General features: G+C 46.0%; 1 protein-coding gene across 7 annotated transcripts; it reads right to left on the bottom strand.

Annotated features, from left to right (window-relative positions):
- Positions 1-1,890: 1,890 nt before the first annotated feature.
- On the bottom strand, positions 1,891-20,247 carry NR4A2 (nuclear receptor subfamily 4 group A member 2). 7 transcript variants are annotated; one of them, XM_020910471.2, is made up of 9 exons: positions 9,945-10,235; positions 8,130-8,253; positions 6,781-7,646; positions 5,868-5,997; positions 5,243-5,406; positions 4,147-4,349; positions 3,737-3,753; positions 3,575-3,632; positions 3,258-3,448 (listed from the first exon to the last, which is right to left on the bottom strand). In XM_020910471.2, the coding sequence occupies exons 3-9, from the start codon at positions 7,642-7,644 to the stop codon at positions 3,361-3,363; spliced, it is 1,524 nt and encodes a 507-aa protein (XP_020766130.1). In that variant the 5' UTR covers positions 7,645-7,646; positions 8,130-8,253; positions 9,945-10,235; the 3' UTR covers positions 3,258-3,360. The 7 variants fall into 7 exon arrangements, 6 of the variants coding, with proteins under 6 accessions (XP_020766126.2, XP_070332277.1, XP_020766127.2 ...); XM_020910467.2 differs by lacking the exon at positions 9,945-10,235 and adding an exon at positions 19,796-20,247 and having other exon boundaries at positions 1,891-3,448; positions 3,575-3,753; XM_070476176.1 differs by lacking the exon at positions 9,945-10,235 and adding an exon at positions 20,053-20,247 and having other exon boundaries at positions 1,891-3,448; positions 3,575-3,753.
- Positions 20,248-20,422: the final 175 nt, after the last annotated feature.

The raw sequence follows: 20,422 nt of genomic DNA, 5'->3' as shown, positions 1-20,422 counted from the left end.
TAAAAAATTAGACCTTCTTTCAGAGCTGAGAAGTGTCTGGTCATGTCGTCTAACAATGATAAAACATTTTTCATTGCTGAAACGACACACAACAACTGAAATTCTTAAGAGGACTTGGGAAGGGGAGGGTAATACGAAGCCCCCATTATAAAGTTTTCATCTCTTTCTAGAGAAGTTCCACACAACGTCTGTCTCTGGCAAAACAGCCTGTCTGTTGATTTTCCTGGCCTTTATTCCTAGAAAGACCAGGACAAAGTCCTCAACCTCACGGATCCCGGAAGCAGCAGGGGAGATACCCCGAGGCTCCCCCGCACAACCCGGTGCGCAGCGGGGAGTTGGAAACGGACTCGGTAACTGTGAAGCAGAAAAAGCACTAGCCACTTTTCCATTTAGGAATTACAACTAAATATACGCGGAGCCGGTTCAGTCTGCAAGCGGACACAGGAGAGAGTCACCCCTCCCTCCTTTCACCCCAAATTCTCGGGAGGCGCACTACCTGATACCCATTGGCCTCGGGTGATGCGCAGCCGCTGCCTTAAGGGAGAAGCGGCAACTGAGTTCGTTTCTGGGTTTAACTCTGGAGGATTCCGAGTCGGGATGTAATTGTCTCGGGGCTGCAGACACCTGGGAGAAGACTGCTGACGGCTCTGCAGACTCCTAGCATTTCTAAAGAGCTTTCTCTCTCTCTGCTTGTTAGTGGGCAGAAGTTGTGAAAAATAAAAGGAAATGGCAAGCCTCATCTTTTCAAGAAAGCAAGGGCGTCAAACATTCCGCTTAGTTTTTAATCTCTTTATGTGGCCACCAACTTTTGCCTCTCAGAGTTACCTGTAGAGTAGCGCATCACATGAAAATAAACTCAAATTATCATGGAGACCTGCCTTCTCTCTATTGCTCGACCCACAAAACATGTCTTTAAAAAAAAAAAGTAAGCAAAGGTAAACTAAAAATAAAACCTAAGAACTCTCCTGGCAATTTACTAACTCTGCATTTTAAAAATAATAACTTTTTGTCAATTTCAGTGACCAGGAGGCCATCTGTAACTCACTAGGATCAAGGAAGAAAATCATCCCCATCCTGCACTTTCCAGAATTTATGACTAGCTGGACCTCCAGGTCACTGAGAGGAAACTGAGACCAAAAGTGACTTTACTACTTTTTTTTTTGCCAAAAGTTAGTCCTGAGTGGAAGCCTAGATACTGTGGCATAGTTTGTTTGTACCTGAAAAGAACCAGAACCTGACAAATAGATATCTTATTCTTTATCCAAGAAACTTTTAAGACAGGTATATTATTCTAAGACTGCAAATTGAACCTCATCACTATTCACTGAAGGAGGAAAAAAGTTGTAAGAAATGTCTTTACTGAGTTCTGTTCTATGCCAAAGACCACTGACCCAAAGGGACCAAAATGCTCGACTCTTCCTCCAAGACCCTTTACAAGAAATTGGAAAAAACCAGAGATTATATACAATACACTTCAAATCCGTGTAGACTGAGTCTTAAAAAGATACTTTCTAAACATTATGCAAGACAAAAAACCCAACAGGACTTCAAAACTGGAAAAGTTCAAATGCTATTGGGTCTTCTGAACTTCTCCTATGAAAGCTGCACTTAGCTTTCAGAGCAAAGTTAATAGAATAGTTGAGATATTCTCACCTGATTCTGATAAGTGCATGCTGCCACACTGGAAAGTTCTGGTTAAGGAAAAATGTTGTTCTGAATTCTCTGGATAATTAGTTCAATTTTCCAGTTCATTTTGCCAGAATAGGTCTAGGCTCTCAGTTTGAAACTCAAATGTTGAATAAATGACCTATCCCAAATCAATCTCCAATTCTGTCTATTGTATATTGCTTTTTAGTAATCATTTTTACCTAACCCAGAAAGAAGACAAAATTATGTTCATTTACATAGTTTATTGTTGTAAACATTAAAATTGTCTTTCTCAGAGAAAGAATTTATCAGGAAAAAAAATCAGCATCTCTAACTGTCATACACCATAGAAAAAAAGGCAGTGATTCATATCATGTGCCATACTGGAAATATACAAAGAAAAATACTACAGAATATGGCAATATTAAAATTCTTACTCAAACATAAAATAATATATTAACTGACAATCTTAGACGTTAAAAAAAAATTCAAAGTGCTCAGTAATTTCCAGGGAGTTATGTATATTATAAGCACTCTGGAAACGGTCAAAAGCTGCTGCATGCAAGTTTTGTTTAGCTTTAGACAACAAAATAATCCAGATATAAACTTTCTTTTATCAACATCAACGGTACATACAACACTTACAAACAAGGAATGTTGGACGGTGTTACAAACACTATGTGTCCCTTTTGTCAGGATTTTCTGATGTGTAATACTTGTGCCCACCTATTTTACAATTGGGAAAATGTTTAAGCTCAGATAACTACCAATCTTTATAAAATCTAACAGACTACATAGTGTCTGAAATACTATTTATATAATATAGACATTACTGAAGTAGCAAGTGCCTATAACATTTTCAATCTAGAATCAACATGCTTGTCCCTTTTTTGTGTAGTTATTTTTTTTTTGCAAACACACTTATCTTTTAGAATTTGTAATATTTATTCATAAATAGGCACAAAATAATTTAAAAAGCCAAACTGCATTGGATAAATTTACAAGCCTTTGCCTTCTTCAACTCATGCCACCCACGTAACATTTAGTTTTACTATATATTACAGCTTTCTTTACAGCAGAAAACTTTGAAGTCTTTTAAAGGGCAATACTTGTGGGTCCCCTTACAATGTGTGTGTGTGTGTGTATGTGTATTACATTTATTTTAACTGCAACAACCAAACGTGGCCAAATGTTTTCCGTCATACATTAGCAATCTTCCTTCTGAACAATAAAATGATTTTTAAACTGATAATAAAAAGTTTATACCACAGTACTGTGTGTAGTCCATGTTCTAAATCCAAGATGCCCCGGAGCCAAAATGCCCTTTCAGGTTCTGCCTGCAGGTTAGGAAATAGCAACAGTTTTTGTTTTTTTTGTTTGTTTCTGTTTTTTTTGTTTAGGGATCAAGGGTCAGGGTGTATGGTAGGGGAGGGGGCTGACTAGAGCTGAGACAGCTCAGGGGGATCTCTCTGCCCTTGTCACTTGCCCCCTCTGGACAGTTTTAGGTTTCTTTCCAGTTTCTCTGAAGTGCATGGAAGGAGGTCTTAGAAAGGTAAAGTGTCCAGGAAAAGTTTGTCAATTATTGCTGGTGGTGGTACCAAATCTTCCAGTTTCAGGTAGAAAATGCGCTGTAGCCCCTGTGTGCAAAGTGTACGGAGTTCTGGGAGCTTCCCCAACAGTTTGGATAAATAGTTGGGGCGGTTCAAGCCCCCATTATTGAAAGTCACATGGTCTTTGAGACAATTTACAATCTTGTTTTGCAGCTCCTCCACTCTCTTGGGTTCCTTGAGACCGTGTCTCTCTGCAGAAAACACAATCAGAAACAAAAGAGGAATGCACTAAGCAGTTAGCTAGCTGCCAGGACCAGGGAGGATCGGCGGGAAAGGAAAGTTCAGGAGGAGAAATGCCCTGTGCCTCTGGTACTGACCTGTGACCATAGCCAGGGCAGCAATGCAGGAGAAGGCAGAAATGTCGATGTTCATATTCTGCAAGTTGGAGGAGAATTCAACAATGGAATCAATCCATTCCCCAAAGCCACGAACACATTGCAACCTGTGCAAGACCACCCCATTGCAAAAGATGAGTTTACCCTCCACTGGGTTGGACCTGCAATTAATACCAAAGAGAGAGAGGGGAGAAAAAGAGAGAGAGAGAGAGAAAAAAAAAAAGGCTAAACAACTAATTACTTGAAGAGCAATAAATGAGGGATTTAAGAGGTACCTAATTACCCAAGAGTTAATAAAATGTAGACCAGTGGACCTTGAAAGGGTTTAATTTCATAACAATCAAGAACGCCCCCTATCCCACCTCCATTCTCCATTCATATAAGGCTTCTATGCTCACTGCTTCCCTTCTCTTCCTTTTATCTATTCCCCTTTCCTTCCTATCTTCTCTTTTATTTCACATCTGTTCTCCTCTCTTTCTCCCTCCACCCCTTTTCTCCTTTTCCTCTTTCTTTTCCTTGATTCCTCTCTTCCTTCATTCCCAGCCTTCCATTACCTGTAGGCTAATCTCAGCACAAATAGTTCTAAGAAAGCCGATTCGAAAAGCAGGTCCTGGTCCGCTTTGGGCAGGTCAGCGAAGCCCGGGATCTTCTCCGCCCAGCCCCTGATGATCTCCATGGAGCCAGTCAGGAGATCATAGAATTGCTGGATATGCTGGGTGTCATCTCCACTCATCTGATAGTCAGGGTTCGCCTGGAACTGGAATTTCATTTTAAAAAGCACTTAATGAGGTTCTCTAAAATATATAACCCGTGAAATTGCTAACCTCATTTCTAGTAGGGGAGCCAGGTTTTTATAACAATTAAACCTCTCTCTGACCAGTAAGGAAATTAGATGTTCCGGGGCAATTAATTCAATTAGGGATGGTGCTATGAGGTCGCTGCTTTAAATATGTAAATTACCATTTTCATACAGACTAAATACAGTGCCAACCAGCCCTGGGAAATGTTCACTCTTATCTCCACAAAACAATTGACACGTTAGTATTCATGCCAGTCCCGGAGTGGGTCTTGAGCAGAGTCACCCTTTGCAAATCTTCATAAAATTGCAGTGCCGTCTAGGTTGCCCGGCATACTTCCTCCAATTAAAGTCCACACATTCCTCATAGCTGGGGTAAAAGAGGAATCTGACCACTTGATTCCCCCACCCACTGCCATTCCTGACACCCCCTTGCTTCCCCTTCCCCAAGCCCAAGCAGGTGTCCCTCTCCCTGACAGCACCAGAGAAGGCGGGGGTTCAAGCTTCTCCATGGAGGACTGGGGCTAGAACCCAAGTGGGGGCTTTAGCGTCGCCTCTGGTTTGGGCATCAGAGGCATTGGTGTGTTGAGTACCTGTGTGCACCCAGGTACTGGGGAGGGGCCTCAGAGAGATTTGACCACTGTGGCCCATCTTCTTTTCCTTCCCCTTTCCTGTGTTCATGTCCACACCCCCAGCAACACCAGCTGTCTCCTGCGGCCCTGCCCAGAGCAGTGAAGCCAGAACCTTGCACGCCTCCTCTGTCCCTTGGGCCTGAGGGGTTACTGACAGGTGTGGGGAAGGGGTCCTGCCCATCTGTCGGTTTTGTCCAAATGAAACCCCCTCCAGCTTCTTACCCTGGAATAGTCCAGGCTGGTCATAGCCGGGTTGGAGTCGACATGGGCCCTGACGAGGGCACTGATCAGACTCACCGGGGGCGAAGGGGGAGAGGGCTCCTGTGGGCTCTTCGGTTTGGAAGGTAAACGACCTCTCCTGCCTTTTAAACTGTCGGTGCGAACCACTGCAAAGGAAGAGCCGGGTGAGCGCGGCTCCCCCGAGCGGGACCCAGCTGCCGCCTGGAGCCCTCCCCCGGGAAGGCCACAGCCGCCGGGGCGCCCCCGCATCGGGCAGCTCAGGGCCCCACTGCTTGTAAAGCCTTTACTGACGAGAGGCATAAAAAATGCGGGGTTGTTTTATGTCTTCGTCCAAATGGGTCGTATAGTTAAAGGCGAGGAGGGCCTGGCGGCTTTCTCTTGGGCAGAATGGGCTGGCAGGCAGCTGCCTGGTCTTAGAGGCCAGAGGCGGGTGGGAGAAAGCCGGAGACACCCTCCACTTCCCCCCGCCCGGCTCTGGGAAGTAGAAAGCGGGGTTAGGATAGGGGCAGCAGTCGGCTCTGGGAAGTAGAAAGCGGGGTTAGGATAGGGGCAGCAGTTTCCCAAAGGCGAAGACTGACTGGGGAGTGGGCTGTTTGTCCCAACCTACCTTCTTTGACCATCCCAACAGCCAGGCACTTCTGAAACCGGCAGTACTGACAGCGATTCCTGCGCCGCTTGTCCACTGGGCAGTTTTTATTTGCTAAACACACGTATTTCGCGTTTTTTTGCACCGTGCGCTGCAAAAGGAGACAATATAGGCCGGGAAAAAAAATTTTTTTTTCTCTTGAAAATCCAACAATTCAGGGAATCCAGGGACAATTTCTGACAGAACAGGGTCCACACTCCCTCCCCATAAACAAACACATACACAACTCCTTTTTATTTTTTCCTTTTTCCTTTCTCTCTCTTTTCTTTCCCCTCCCCCAGGGCATTTAACAGAAGAAAATTGATAGCGTTAACATTTGAGCTAACCTTCCGCTCCTTGCTGTGTTTTATATGCCAAGAGAAGGAGAAGGAGACGCTCAGTAAATACAAATTCGTGGGCATTCATATTATTTACATTCCTTAGAGACCTTCTCTATTTAAAATGATAAGATTATTCAATCAGGATGGCGAAATAAAGAGATCACTTAATTTGACCACAGGGAATTCTGTTCCACTTGGTTAGCTCAGACACGGTTCTCTGTCCTAACCAATTTCAATCTGAACCAAGAAGACAGCTCCCAGCACATGCAAATGACCCTCTTCCAACTCAGCTCCAGCAACTTCAGGCGGGGGGCGGCCAGGGTCGGTCTCGGGTGGAGATGCGACCCCGGGTCTCCCCGCCTTCCTACTTGCCTTTCTCAGGCACCCAGAAGCCCCCGCCACAGCCCAGGGGCGGCGGCAAGGCAGCTTCCAGGGACCCGGGGAGTCGCCGGGGGCCAGTTAGGGCCCGGAGCCTGCGCCCCAGCGGAGCAAGCACTCGGAGGCTCTGGGCAGTAGGGGCCCCACCTGCCGCCTCCGCCCCCGGCCTGGCTCACCTTAAAGAACCCTTTGCAGCCCTCACAGGTGCGCACGCCGTAGTGCTGGCAGGCCGCGTTGTCGCCGCACACAGCGCACAGCCCTTCGTTGGAGGGGGAGCCCCGCGACGGCGGGGAGGGCACCTGCGTGTCGAGCAGCTGCGACGCGTGGCCAATCTGCAGGCCGGGGAAGCCCATGGACGCGGGCTTTCGGATGGGGTTGGGCACGGCGAAGGTCTGCCCGTCCACCACGTGGTGGCTGCCCGCCGGCTCCGGGTTCATGGGGACGTGCAGGGGCCCGTCGAAGCGCATCTGGCAGCTAGACACGGGGGTCCCGGGGGGCGACTGCTTAAAGGAGAAGAGGGAGAGGCGGGAGACCGGCGTTTTCCTCTGTTCGATCATGTGGGTGGTGGCCACGTAGTTCTGGTGGAAGTTGTGGAGGGAGCCTGGGTCGTCCCACATGGGGCTGTGCTGCACCTGGAAGCCCGGGGTGGTGGGCGTCGGGGGCGAGGAGGGCTTGTAGTAAACCGACCCGGAGTGCGGCATCATCTCCTCGGACTGGGGGGGCAGGTGGCTGTGTTGCTGGTAGTTGTGCATCTGAATGTCTTCTACCTTAATGGAGGACTGCTGTCCGGACAGGGGCATTTGGTACAAGCAAGGTGGCTTGACGTCGTAGCCTGTGCTGTAGTTGTCCATAAAGGTACTGAAGCTGGGGAGAGAAGTGGTGGCAGTGATTTCAGTGTTGGTGAGGTCCATGCTAAACTTGACAAACTCTGGAGTTAAGAAATCGGAGCTGTATTCTCCCGAAGAGTGGTAACTGTAGCTCTGAGAAGCGGGGCTGGCTCCTTGAGGCGAGGACCCATACTGCGCCTGAACACAAGGCATGGCTGGAAATGAAACAGGGTAATATACACTCAGCCTGGTCAAGTGAACACTTTCTCCCGGGCTCGGCTACACCTGGAGCTACACCGGCAGCCCGCAGCGGTCAGAGAACGAGAAGGGGCGCGAGAAGAACGGCGGAGAGCGCGATTACTGCAGATCGGAACAGTGCGGGGCAAGGAAAAGCTGACCCAATAAAGACCCTGAACTGGAAAGTTATTAGGGTCTCCATTCCCGGATATTTCCAACGCCTCCCCCTTCACCCCTTTCAGGAGCATTCCCATTCCCATGAGTCTTTCCTCTGAAGCTCGGGTTCAGCGAGCTCAATCCAGAAATGAAGTTGAATTGCACAATGAGAAACTTGTTCCCGAAGGCGATGGGTTGGGGAAAAACTTAAGTTACAGGGTTTGCGGGGAAAGATCGCTCGCATTGCCCTATTTCTTGACGTTTAAGGAACTCAAGGGAGGGGGGAAAAATGAAGTGGCACTAACCTTCAGCCGAGTTACAGGCGTTTTGGAGAAAATTAAAGGTGGACAGTGTCGTAATTCAGTGAAGGACAAAGTTTCCAAGATTTTTAGAAGAGCAGTGGAGAGCCCAGCCTGTCAGATCTCCTCCCTGAAATGAAGACACAGGAAGCCTTAGGGTGAATTTCTGGACTGATTTGGCTGGACATCTGTATCACTAGGCAGGCCCTTCTGTGCCCTTCTTGATTGTTTAATTAGAAATTAATGTGTAGCCTTTATCAGACTTAGCAGTTAAAATGAATTGTGTACAGGAGATGGCTGGAAACAGAAAATTTCATCCATGGACTGTGTTAATCTTGGCAGACAGAGGATTCTAAAGGAGGAAAGTTATTCCATGTACTTAGTTAATACTTATGATGAAATAAATTAGCCCCTTTGCTGGGTGTGTGTGGGGCGGTGGGAGGGAGTGTCATTTCCATTTTAGTTTAATTCAGAACTAAATAAGAAGAAACTAGGATTTAATAAAATACAGCATTGGAACCTTCTCCTGATTTTTTCCCCCTGTGGTGAAATTGGCTTTTCATCTAGTAGAGGGTAAGGAAAGTAGACGTCAAGAATATAAAATGTAAAAACAATCTCTCCCTCCACCCCTAGGAAGTTACAAAATGTTAGTAAGGCCTGGGGAGCCCTGAAGGCAATCTCAATGGAAGCATCTGGATTTCCTAAGAGCTTCTGACTGAGCACTGGGTTTGGGGATACAGGTGAATTGGCATTCACTTTTCCAGGAAATGTCTTTCATCTTTAATGGCCAAGGGGTGGAAAGAGGGGACCGTATTTTGTCAAGAGCATCTTAGGTGAGTTGCAGAGAGAGGGAAATACTGCTTATCCAATATTGGCATCCAATAGAAGCACCTCTCAGCAGAGCAAGCTGAGCACCTTCCCTATCCAGCCTTGCACAATCTGCCTACTTGCTGGAACAAGGCATTCTTCTGTCCTAGTAATTTTCAGATGTTCCCACTTGGAAGGCATTCTAGAGCATAGACAATTTTATTACTAATGAAAAAGAAAGCCAAACATCCAAGTCTCTTTTCCTCCCCCACCCCCTGCCCCCGTCATAATCTTGCTTCATGGAGGGAGAGTAACCAGAATAAGTAGAAAGAAAGGGACTCCTGACCACCCCCCACCCCCAGCCCTTGACAGATAACGCCTGTGCTGGATATTAACCCTCTGGTAATTCCGCAGCTTCAGGACTACTCTAAATATTTTGTGTCTCTCTCTTTCAAACTCACAAACAAGCGCGGCACATGTGAAAACCAGAAATTTTCAAGCAACTTAGTAACAGGTCACTCTACCAACCACGTCTCCTCACTCAACAATACCCAGGAAACACGGGCACGCTGTCCACTCGCGGTGACACAGTTCCCAAGCAACACATAAACTGAAGAACTTTCTCTCTCCCTGTCACTTTCTGGGCCGCGTCCAGGCCCCTCTTATACACAGGACTTGGAGTCTACGTGTCCAAAGACCTCAATCAATTCCTCACTAAGAGAAAACTTTGCGCACATTTCCGCGGGCAAGTCCGCAGCTCCCCAAACTGTGCAAGCTCCCTTCCACGTCCACCAATGAGGAGCCAGGAAGCCTCTGCGGGGTGGCAAAGCAAGAGTTCCGACAAATGCCCTCTGGAGCTGCGCACACCTACTCCCCATCCTCCGGCCCCACTCGCGCTCCGCGCCTCCGGCGCCCACTTCCAGAGAACCTGCACCAGACAAACAGAAAGAAGAGACGTGCAAAAGAAGAAAGAAGGATAAAAGAACGCGAGCTGTGCCAGCCGCACCTACTCACTTAGGAGTTCTCTGTGTCTCTCTTCATTCATTCAACTCGGCCGAAGTGTAGTTCCCTCCGGGAGTCTGGGTGGCAGGGTCGGGGAGGGGTGGGCGAGAGGGGCGAAGGGAATCGCGGCGCCGAGAGCGGGGAGGGAGCAGGGGAAGGCGGCCGGCTGGGCAGGCGAGCGGGACCGCGGAGCCTAGCGCAAGCCACCGGGCGGACTGGCCCTGGCCGCCAATGTGCCTTTGTTTATGTGGCTCGCGCTGCCGCTGCCAACATTCACCTAAAGTCTCCGCGCGTCAGCGCGCGTCAGCGGCCCGCCGCCCAATCGCCGCGCGGCCGCTCTCCCCAGACTCCTGGCCAGCGCTCGCTTTGGTATATTTCCGACCTGACGTCACGAGCAGGGCCGATTTTAAGGTGGGAACTGTTCAGGGTTCACCTTGGTAGCCAGCTAGGTTTTTTTCTTTTTCCGAAAGAGGTGTGACCTCTCCACCCAGGTCCGCGCAACCCGCAGCGCCTTGACATCTCACCTCACCTTCCCCCCACCAAACCCCCGCGCCACCGCTGCCGCCCGGCAGCTCACACGTGGGGGAAGGTGCAACAAAAGCCGGGCGGAAGGGACCCCAAGCGTGGGCCAGGTACCAGCACCTGGAATCGCACGAGATGGGGCGTGCCTGGCAGCGCCCTAACCTCATCCACCCACGACTGCCACCCCCGTTAGCGGAAGCGAGTACAGATGTCCCATGACACGAGGCGCTCAGAGGCTCCTACGGTTGGGGTGGGATTTCCCTAGCCCAGTGCATCCCCCTTTTCTCTCTTTTCCTGTCCCTGGCCTTCTCCTCTGGCATATCCCACCTCCGCGCCCCAACACACACACTCTCCAAAGTGCAAGGGAGTAAGGAGGGCCTATTTTCTGTGTTCCCTTCTTTCCTCGCAGGGCTCTTGTGCGAGGGAGGACGTGGTGCGTGGGGAGGGGAGGGAAAAGGCAAGGGTAGCCGTAACCAGCCCTTCAGGAACCCCAAAAGTCAGAGTGAGGCGTCGCCCTCTTTCCTTTCGCAGACAATGCAGCCGAGCAACGGGCAACAGGTGTGTTCTGCAGAAAGGTGCTGTAGTCTCACCTTTTACCAACTCTAATACTTCGACACTCCTGGGTGCCCATTAACTCCTGCCTTTCCACGAGTTTTAGGAAAATAAATCGACCCTCCTCTGAAGCCATAATCTCTCTCGAAGTCATAATCTGTGAGCCAAGGGGGCAAGACTAAACCCGGGGATACAGGGGGCGGAGCTGGCTGGCTCTCTCCGAAGCGCACTGTGTGTGGGTTCAGCTCTCCCAGGAGAGGGCCAGGCAGGCGGCCGGAGCTCGCCGCACCCTCGCAGTCGCCCTAGCTTCGGCCGACTCCGATTCGCAAGGCAATCCACCCTCCAGACTGAGGGCACAAGGCGCTCTCCAGGAAAGAAACAGCTTCTCCCGGGAGTCAGCCCGCTTCCTGGTTCCTGGACCCGAGCTGGCCGGGCTTTGGGACTTCTCCAGTGGAGCAGGGGGAGTCACCCCGGGAGGGAGGGTTCGGGGGAATCACCTGGGGAGGGAGGGTTCGGAGGCATTCCCTTCCCCCCGCCCGCGAAGACTTGCAGCCGCCCCTTCCTCTTGGTGTGGCTGACTTCCAGACTGGGGGACCCCTATGCACCCCTCATCCTGAGGTTCCCAGTACTGGCCGGCCGAAAGCGCCTGAGAGCTCTCCAAGTCCCGGAGCCGCTCAGTCCTAATCTTCACCCCCAGCCCCGCCTTTTGCCCGCTCCCGCCGCCTCCTGCTCCTCAGCGGCGAGAGAGGCACTGCCATCAAGTGCCCGGAGGCTGCCCCGAGAAGCCGCAGGCTCTTCCGCGCTGCAGCCTCGGGAAAACCTACGTGACCACCTTAAGTTTCCCCCAGATGTTGCGACTGCCGCTGTAGCCGCCGCAGCGGCTCGGCGGTGCCCTAGCGGGCAAGAGAAAAAATAAAACCAGGAAGTGTGTGCGAGAGAGAGTGTGTGTGTGTGTGTGTGTGTGTGTGTGTGTGTGTGTGCCCTAGCGGGCAAGAGAAAAAATAAAACCAGGAAGTGTGTGCGAGAGAGAGAGAGTGTGTGTGTGTGTGTGTGTGTGTGTGTGTGTGTGTGTGTGTGTGTGTGTGTGTGTGTGTCTGTTGGAGGGGGCGTGTTGTGGTGGCGGGTGAGGGTGTGCAAGTAGGGGGACGAGGGGAGGAGGGGGAAGAATAGCTTATTAGCATGAGCTGGGTAGCGTCAGCGCCCTGTGGGCAGAAGCGATTCCACGCGAACGAAAGGGAAAAAGTGAGAGTTTGGAGAGCCGGGGAGAAGGAAAGGGGTGGGGGTGGCGGTGACGCAGGGGCGCAGGCATTGACGCACCCGCCCAGCTGGGCCCAAAATAGCAGCAGCGCTAGCTCTGTGGCGCCCTCCCGGGTTCTCTTCCCCTTCCGCAAGGGAGTAGGGCGCGGCCTGAGGGTGCTTTCCTTGATCCCAGCGGTGGGTCAGGCTCCCAGCAGCTATTTTCAGGCAGTCGGAAATTTAAGCGCAGCCATGCTGGGGTGGCAGTTATTATTTTTTAATATATTTCTAGGAAGGCGGGGGCCAGGAGAAGTTTAAGGTTGTAACCACCACTCTCCAAACACAAATATGCAGATCTTAAGGAGGTGCATTCCCTCCACACGCTCCTCCTCCCTTAAACCATTTTAAAAAATAATTGGCTTTAGCCTGGGGTGAGTCTGCGGACAGTTTGAAAATTCTCTCCCAGTGAATGGAAAAGGTGTGCTGGAGTTCTTAAAGTGAACTCCAAGAAGACAAACACTGTAATATAAAGCATTATTCTGTCACAGCAACCTGTCGAGTCTGGCTTCTTGGTAACAGAGCCTTCGCTCAAGTCTTTTATGCACCCAAGATCGAAACGCAGTTTTCACACAGCTTGTTAACAAATTATTAGTAACTAGGAATGAATCGGATATAACATCAACATGCGAGGGGAAAGAAGTGGCTTTTTGGCCTTCTTTTCTACAATTCATATGAGTTCTCTCCTCCTCAAATCCCTATTCTACAATAGCTGCTAGGAAGTGTGTCTTCTTAAGGCGCATCAGAATCAAGACTGATAGACTCTCTTAGACCAATTATTGAGTAAGCTGTTTTTGGGGCTGGCGTTTTTGGTAGGGCTTCGATGTGCTCCGGGTGGAAGGGATCCGGTAGACATTAGAAAGTGTAAGAAAGAACCACCACGCTCAAAACACCAGACTGTTGGGTCCCCAACAGATTCTCATGCAAGGAACAGGTCTCAGTAGAAGGGCCAATGTCTGTAATTGACTGATGCTGTCAGTAGGGGGCCTGACTCCACAACATTCAGGATGATCCATCACACAAATACACGCACAAGCACACACACACCCCATCACACACACACACAAGCACACACCGTCATACAAATACACGCACAAGCGCGCGCACACACACACCCACCCCTCTAGCTATTTACTACTTAGGTCAAGCTCCAGGAGATCTTGCAGCAGGCCCAGACATTCATATTCTGCTGGAATTCATAAATAACTACAAATCTTTGATTCTCTTCTATTTTTCTCAAAAAGGGAAACAGTTTAACACTGGAATTAGGTTAACAATAGATTTTCTTTATTTCCGCCCACCCGTATTTAACTCACTGTTAGGTCACAGAGAGGGGAAAAAAAAATCAAAATGGTAATAAAATCTTTCATTTTACCACCAAGCAGTTCAAATTGGCATATAGTTTGGAAAAATGAAAGCATGTTTTAAAATCCTATGATTACATGTTTAAATAAATTATAGTTAGAAGAGGATTCCTGTGGGTGTATTTGCTAGTACATAAGAGAATGCTTTTGTGCATAGAGGTTTAATTACATATATAATGGAATCAAAATGTAGAATTGAACAACCTTTTAGAAAATGTTCAAATGATGCTCTAGGCTAAAAAACTGAAATTCTGCATTTATATGACTGCAATCCTGCAAGATTCTTGAACGTAAATAGATTCTTGAATATAAACTACTTTATAACTCAATTAAAATGACAATAATGTTTCTTTCAGGGCCCAGAATCTGATATAACTTTAAATTATTGCCATGTATAAATACATAAAGTTACCCCAAATGAAGGTCAGTATTTTTAACAATTTAAAATAAATGGGAATAAAAACTGAGCCTACCTGTAAGTAGCTCCTTTTTTTGAAACCAACTAAAATTACAAAATTATTATCTCTGTCAATATACAATATTAGATGACCTCAGAAAAAGCACATAGGAAAATAATATTGTCTTTTATGATATTAGCCAGTATTAAGCAGACCATATTGGTATATATATAGAAAAAATATTTTCATAAAAAACAATGTATACATACTCAAATCTAAATCTAAGCATTTTATTTTATGCAAGGCTAAGCAGATTATACTTAATAAAACTGAGATTTTTGATATGATTTAGAAAGCAAACATGGATTTAATTCTTAATTCTATGGAATCCTTAATTCCATAAGGCTTTTCTATAATAATGTGTGGGAAAGGGATCTTTAGGGATTTATTTCACTATTCTCACCAAATGTACTCAGAGTGGCCCTTAGCTCTCACAGTTAAAATATAGTAAACAGACACAACTGTTATGCTATAAGAATCAAGGTAACTTGAAGATATTTCATAATATTAGTTAACGGAATCTATGTTAAGCATAAAAATGAGATTATTTTAGGTTATATTTGGACAAATTTCATGTCATTTGTTGTCATTCAGTTTTATATTTGTGATAGAAATTTTCACTTTGAAAAAAAAAATCTCAGTTTCTGAAAATACAAAATCATTTTTTAATATGGAAGGTTTCTGGTTATTTACTTTGCCATTTCACTTGCATTAAAAAGATATTAATCAACCAATCATTTTTTCCTTTTCTGTGAGATGCCTAGAGAAAAAGTAAAATGCTTAGCTAGTAATTTACATTTTGGGTAGTTGTGGCTTTTACTCAGTTTTACCCAGCCCAGTTTTCACCCCAAATCACTTAATCCAAAGATTTTAAAAACTGTTTCTTACTTTGATACAGAACTCAGTTCTAGAAATGTGTAAAGATGTGCAGAAGAAAACAGTACTCATTTTTTCTAGAAGCATCTACTTGTAAATTAAAATTATAAAACTGAACATATGGTAAAACCTCATGCCACTCAAAAAGTATTTTGCATAATAAAAATCCTTCATCTTTTCTCTAATTCTTGACTCTCAGTAACTATCTCCTAAATACTTTTAAATTAACCAGTTAATACTTTTTTTTGTTACTGTGGTAAAAAACATAAAAATTACCATCTCATATTTTTAAATGTACAGTTCAGTCATGTTAAATAGTCATCCTGTTGTGCACCCATCACCACTACTCACCCCCATAACTCTTAATCTTATAAAACTCTAACTCTGTAACCATTTAACAATAATTCTCCATTCTCCCCTCCTCCCACACCTAGCAATCATCAATATTTTCTTATGTAAGACTTCTTCTTGATTAAGCAAGGAAGGGTTACTTTGGTTTTAGATTTCATTGCTAATTTCACTAAACATGGGAGTCAATAAAAAGTACAAAGTCATGAAAGATGCTTTAAAGGTTCTGAGAATAAGGTGCTATATGCTAAGAAAATACCAAGGGCACTTAAAAATTGTAAAAGTAGCTAATAACATCAGTAACCATCATAGTACTATGTAGGATTTTCTTTTAGTAGATAAAATACATACACTTTGCAAGAGTCTTCATTGTAACAGCTAGCTAGTTTTTAATTTTACGTTTAATGATAAAATAACCACCTTTGATTTTTTTCCTCAGACTAACTGGCGTATAGGAACTTTTCAATTTAATAAAAACTGAAGACATGTTATTGATATATTACAATATAGCCCTCTTTTTAGCCCTCTTCTTCAACATAATTCTGCAATTAACAAGCCTACAATTTTAACATTACAAAAGTAACTTATAGCAAGGACCCTTATAGTGATAAGTAATAAATCTAATTACCATATTCTTTGAATAGATGTAATATAAATTTCATTGCTCACTTAAAAGTTCTAAAGTTAACAGCATAAACTTGAAGTTGAGTAATTAAGTAATCCTTATATAGACACTTATTAAAGTATTTATACATATTATCTTAAATCTACATCTATCATTTTGCCAATTAAAATTAGGACTTTAATTGCAATTAAGTAATTTAATTGCCAATTGAACAGCAAAATTGCTAAGTGACTAATTTTAATGCCTATTTTAATTACCAATCATGACTGGGGAGGGAGCTAATCAAGTTACATCAAGCAGTACCAGAGTAATGATGTGAAGAAAAAAAAAAAGGCAGAACAAACATTCAAGGCTACATGCTTTAAAAAAAGAAACATAAATAAATGCAAACACAATCTTATAAATGTATTAAAATACTGTATTTCAGTATATGAATACAGAACATGAAATAGAACAAGAGTAACTAAAGAAGCCTCTGTCAATCTTCAAAGTAAGGAAAACCAAATCAAATTTTTATGTATTTACAGGGCTCTCACACTAACCCAGATAAAAACAAAGCTGCATATAGTTGAGAATAAAAGACTGTTTCCTGCTTGGCTGGTTAATTATTTACAGATTGGCAGTTTTAAAAAAAATAAATATTTTTAATGAAAGGTTATAAAAGAGAAACAAGTTTCCAACGTAGCAATATGGGTTCTTAAATTTGAAAAGCAAACAGGGCCAGTGCAGAGGGCCTGTATACTCTTTCCTACGGCTCTCCTCCCCACCCCCACTCACTCAAATGAAGTATTCTAATAGAGGCCTAATGCCTATCCATAACTTGTCCTGTATTACCTTAAGAAAGGCGTAAATCTGTCCTATCTTAAATAATTTAAAATACACTCATAAGTAAAGAATAATAAGAAAGCACCGAGGATTACATCACAATTAAAATTACTCAGAGCATGGGGAATATACCTTGTCCTGATAGTATTTCTTCACTTTCAATTAAAATATACTTGCCAGCTCAAAATAAACCAGCAGGCAACCAGAAATACTGATGAAAATCTTGGCCAATACAAACACATTTTCAAAAGTTTTCACATTCAAACAAATTCTCAGATTAGCAGTATGCAAGGGCCATATTGAAAGAGGGAGGTGAAGTTGGGAGCTTAAAAATTAGAAAGTGATTCCCTGATAGACAATAACAATGCCAGTACTTTCAAGCTAGAGGGATCGCCTTGGCAGCCAGCCACCTCATCTAGAGTAACAATGGACATTCATCAAATCTTCACTTCAAATAAGTCATGATGCAAGATGCATATCTTGTTTTTGTTACTATATATGTATACCAAATACACACATAGTTTTTGTCCACAAATGGGCCTGAAATTATGAACGACATATGTAATATTTTAACTTGAGAAGAGGCAAATATTGCTGCTTAGGATTTTATGTACTAATGGACTTGAATTGTGCAATAAAGCACAGCAGGACTTTCAGCCTGGCTTTTGAAGAACGAACACGTTAATAATCACGGGGCTTGACAAAAGCCTGCAGTATCTGCTCATGACAATAACAGCTTTATAAGGCGAGTTCTGTGTGACTGATTAAAGGACACACTCACAACCTATTCAGAAGTCATGGAGATGTAGTCATGATTAACAGCCTCACTACAGATCAAGGTTAAAACTCACTGAATGCTGATGCTACAGAGAAATGCAATTTCAGCCATTAAAAGATTACCCAAAACAGTTTCCAGTAAGGGTTGTCATAACTCAAATATATCTTATTTTGTTCTGTATAAACTTTCCTATTTACATACATGAAAGATATTATTTCATAATTATCAAAATCATTGCCCAAACTCAAGCACTAGGTAACAAATCATCACCTATTACAAAAAGAAAAAAGGAGATGTTATCTTGTAATTTAAAAATGAATTATGACACTTGTATGACTGAAAATGTTTTCAGACTATGTCTATTTTGTGTATTACCCTAGTTTATCAGTTCACATGAATTAATGTGGTTTACGTATTGTTGGAAGCAAAATCTTTTAAAAGATAGTACGCCCACAGCTTTCATATATCCCTTAGTAGGAAAAAGTTTTTTAAAAGTTGTAGTATTTTACTTTTTTTACCCTTAAGTTTCTTGTCTTGAAGTGTTGCCTCTCTGTATTAGTGAAGGAAAAAGGAGGGATACCGCAAAAGACAACCATGTTTATAATCTGAAATTAGAGCCAGTCAATAAACATTTTATTAATCACCAGGATATTTTTTAAAAGACCTGGTAAATATTACAGAATCATTCTACTAAGATCTAACAGTGACTTCAGTATGCTGTCACTGACATGTTCGGAAGAAAAAAAAACTAACCACCAGTACCACCACATACAGAATTCAAGTTCAGGTACCCGCATAGTTGAGGGTGTGGGCTGCCGGGGAGGGAAGAGAAAGTAGTTTGCTAAGAAGGTCCTTATATTTCATATTTCCGAGTACATTTTTGTAAGTTACTTTCCTAAAAATTAAGTATTAAAAAAACAGAATTTCAAAGAGTTATTAAATGGGTTTAGGAGTTATATTGAAACGATTCACAAAATAGATTTTTCTTGGGAATACATTAATTTGGGGAGTTCCGAAAGTATGGTGTTCCTAATGATTGCTCTTAAGTAACTAGCTCTGGAAATCGTATTTTCTATTTCTCCATACTCTTCAATTAGTATTTGGTCAGCTGATTGGCAATTACCAAGACAACAGTTTCGCTAAACTTTATAAGCCAGAGGTGGGGGGGGGGGGGGGTGAGGACAATACAGTAAGGGATTTTTCAGCCAGAATGGTTTGACAGAGCCCCTCACACTACAAATAGATGTTATAAAATTTGAAATGTAGCTCTGAAGTTCAATTCATACCACAGAAACTGTGGGATGCTATCTTCCTGTTGTTATAACGTATCAGGTCAAGGGATATAAATTGTACCAGGTGATTCATTTTGCCGTTCAGAGAGTCAGTAAGTTCCTCCCAGAATATATGTGATTGATATCCCTGGAGGTGAAAGGCTAACGGAGCCATATGGCAACATGTTGCATTCCGTATGCTATCTGCCCATCCGTGCTTAAGCTGCCATTAGCAACATCTGTACCTAACGGAAATCCAGCTGCGCCGACGCCGGCTGACGGAATTGTACTTGGGGGGAAATCTAGCTTAGCGCCATTAACTTGAGACTCAGAGTCTATCTACCAGGACGGATGGAAGCTTTCACAATTAGACGAGACGACACAAATGCTTTATTAAAGTTTAATTTTGAACTCCCAATTAGCGAAACTGCATTACAAATCGATTGCAATTTCCTAGAAGGCACAGCAAGTTCTCTGCCTGCCTGCCACGTGCGAAAGGCTCCGGAGCTAGCTTGCCCAGCTCCCGACGGCTGAGAGGGGAAGGTTCAGAGCCGGTCTCCGAGTCCCAGGAAGTCCCTAAAATCCTCGCCAGCTCCTCCTTCCGCGGGGCGGGGGCGGGCGAGGGGAGGGCCCCCAAGTCCCCGGCGAGGAGGGGGAGCAGGAGGGGGAGCGGGCGGGGGAGGGGAGGGGCGGCGGCGGCGGCGGGGTGGGGGCTGGGGGCCTCTAGCGTCCTGGCCTCTCGGAGGAGCCTCAGCTAGTCACGCAGAAGTTTCTCTTTCGCTTCTCGCGCCACACACCCAGGTTGGCTTTCTGCGCGCCGGCCAGCGGGGCGGAGAGCGGGGAGTGGAGGGGAGACAGGAGTCCCAGAAGGGCTGCCCGGCGCCCACACCCACCCCAGCTCCCCTCCCCCGACCCAGACAAAGCCCCCGCTCCTGGTCCAGGATACGTTACCTGCCCGGCGCTCCCGGCCCCTCGGTCACCGCGTCCCCCGCTGGGCGCGCCTTGGGCGGCTCCCGCTCCCCGGGACGCACAAAGCGGTCGCCCCCGGCCGGCTAAAGTCCCCTGTCTCGTCATGTTGGGGGGCCAGAAGGGAAAGCGGGGGAGATGGAAGCGGTTGGGGCGAGGGAAACTTACTGACTAAATTTTTTAAAAAAGAAAAGAAAAAAGCAGCTGGCGGGGCCCAGCCAGGGGCAGAAGAGGCCGGTTACCTTTCGGGGGGTCGCGCGCGAGAGGGAGGGGGGTCGGGGAGCGGCTGCCCGCCCCCCTCCCCCGGCCCCCAGCGGCGACGGCAGCTGCACACACAGAACCCCATTGTCGCCGGCGCCCGGCGCGCAGCCCCGCGGACTCGGCCCCGCGGCCAAGCGCGTCAGCGGCCCCGTCAGTCGGGCCGGGCTCCGTGACGCGCGCGCAGCCCGCGCTATAAATAACCCGCCGCCGGGCGGCTCGGGCTGCTTTCCAGTGACGCCGGGGCGAGGCGCGGGAGGAGGAGGGCGAAAGGAAACAATAAAACCGCCCGCCGCCCTCCTCCTCGGCCTCCCTCCGCCCTCCCAGGCCGTGCTCGGCCCTTCCCTCCGTACT

The sequence above is a fragment of the Odocoileus virginianus genome, chromosome 13 (genome assembly GCF_023699985.2).
Source record: "Odocoileus virginianus isolate 20LAN1187 ecotype Illinois chromosome 13, Ovbor_1.2, whole genome shotgun sequence".
NCBI lineage: Eukaryota > Metazoa > Chordata > Mammalia > Artiodactyla > Cervidae > Odocoileus > Odocoileus virginianus.
This window is presented reverse-complemented; position numbering and strand designations above follow the sequence as displayed.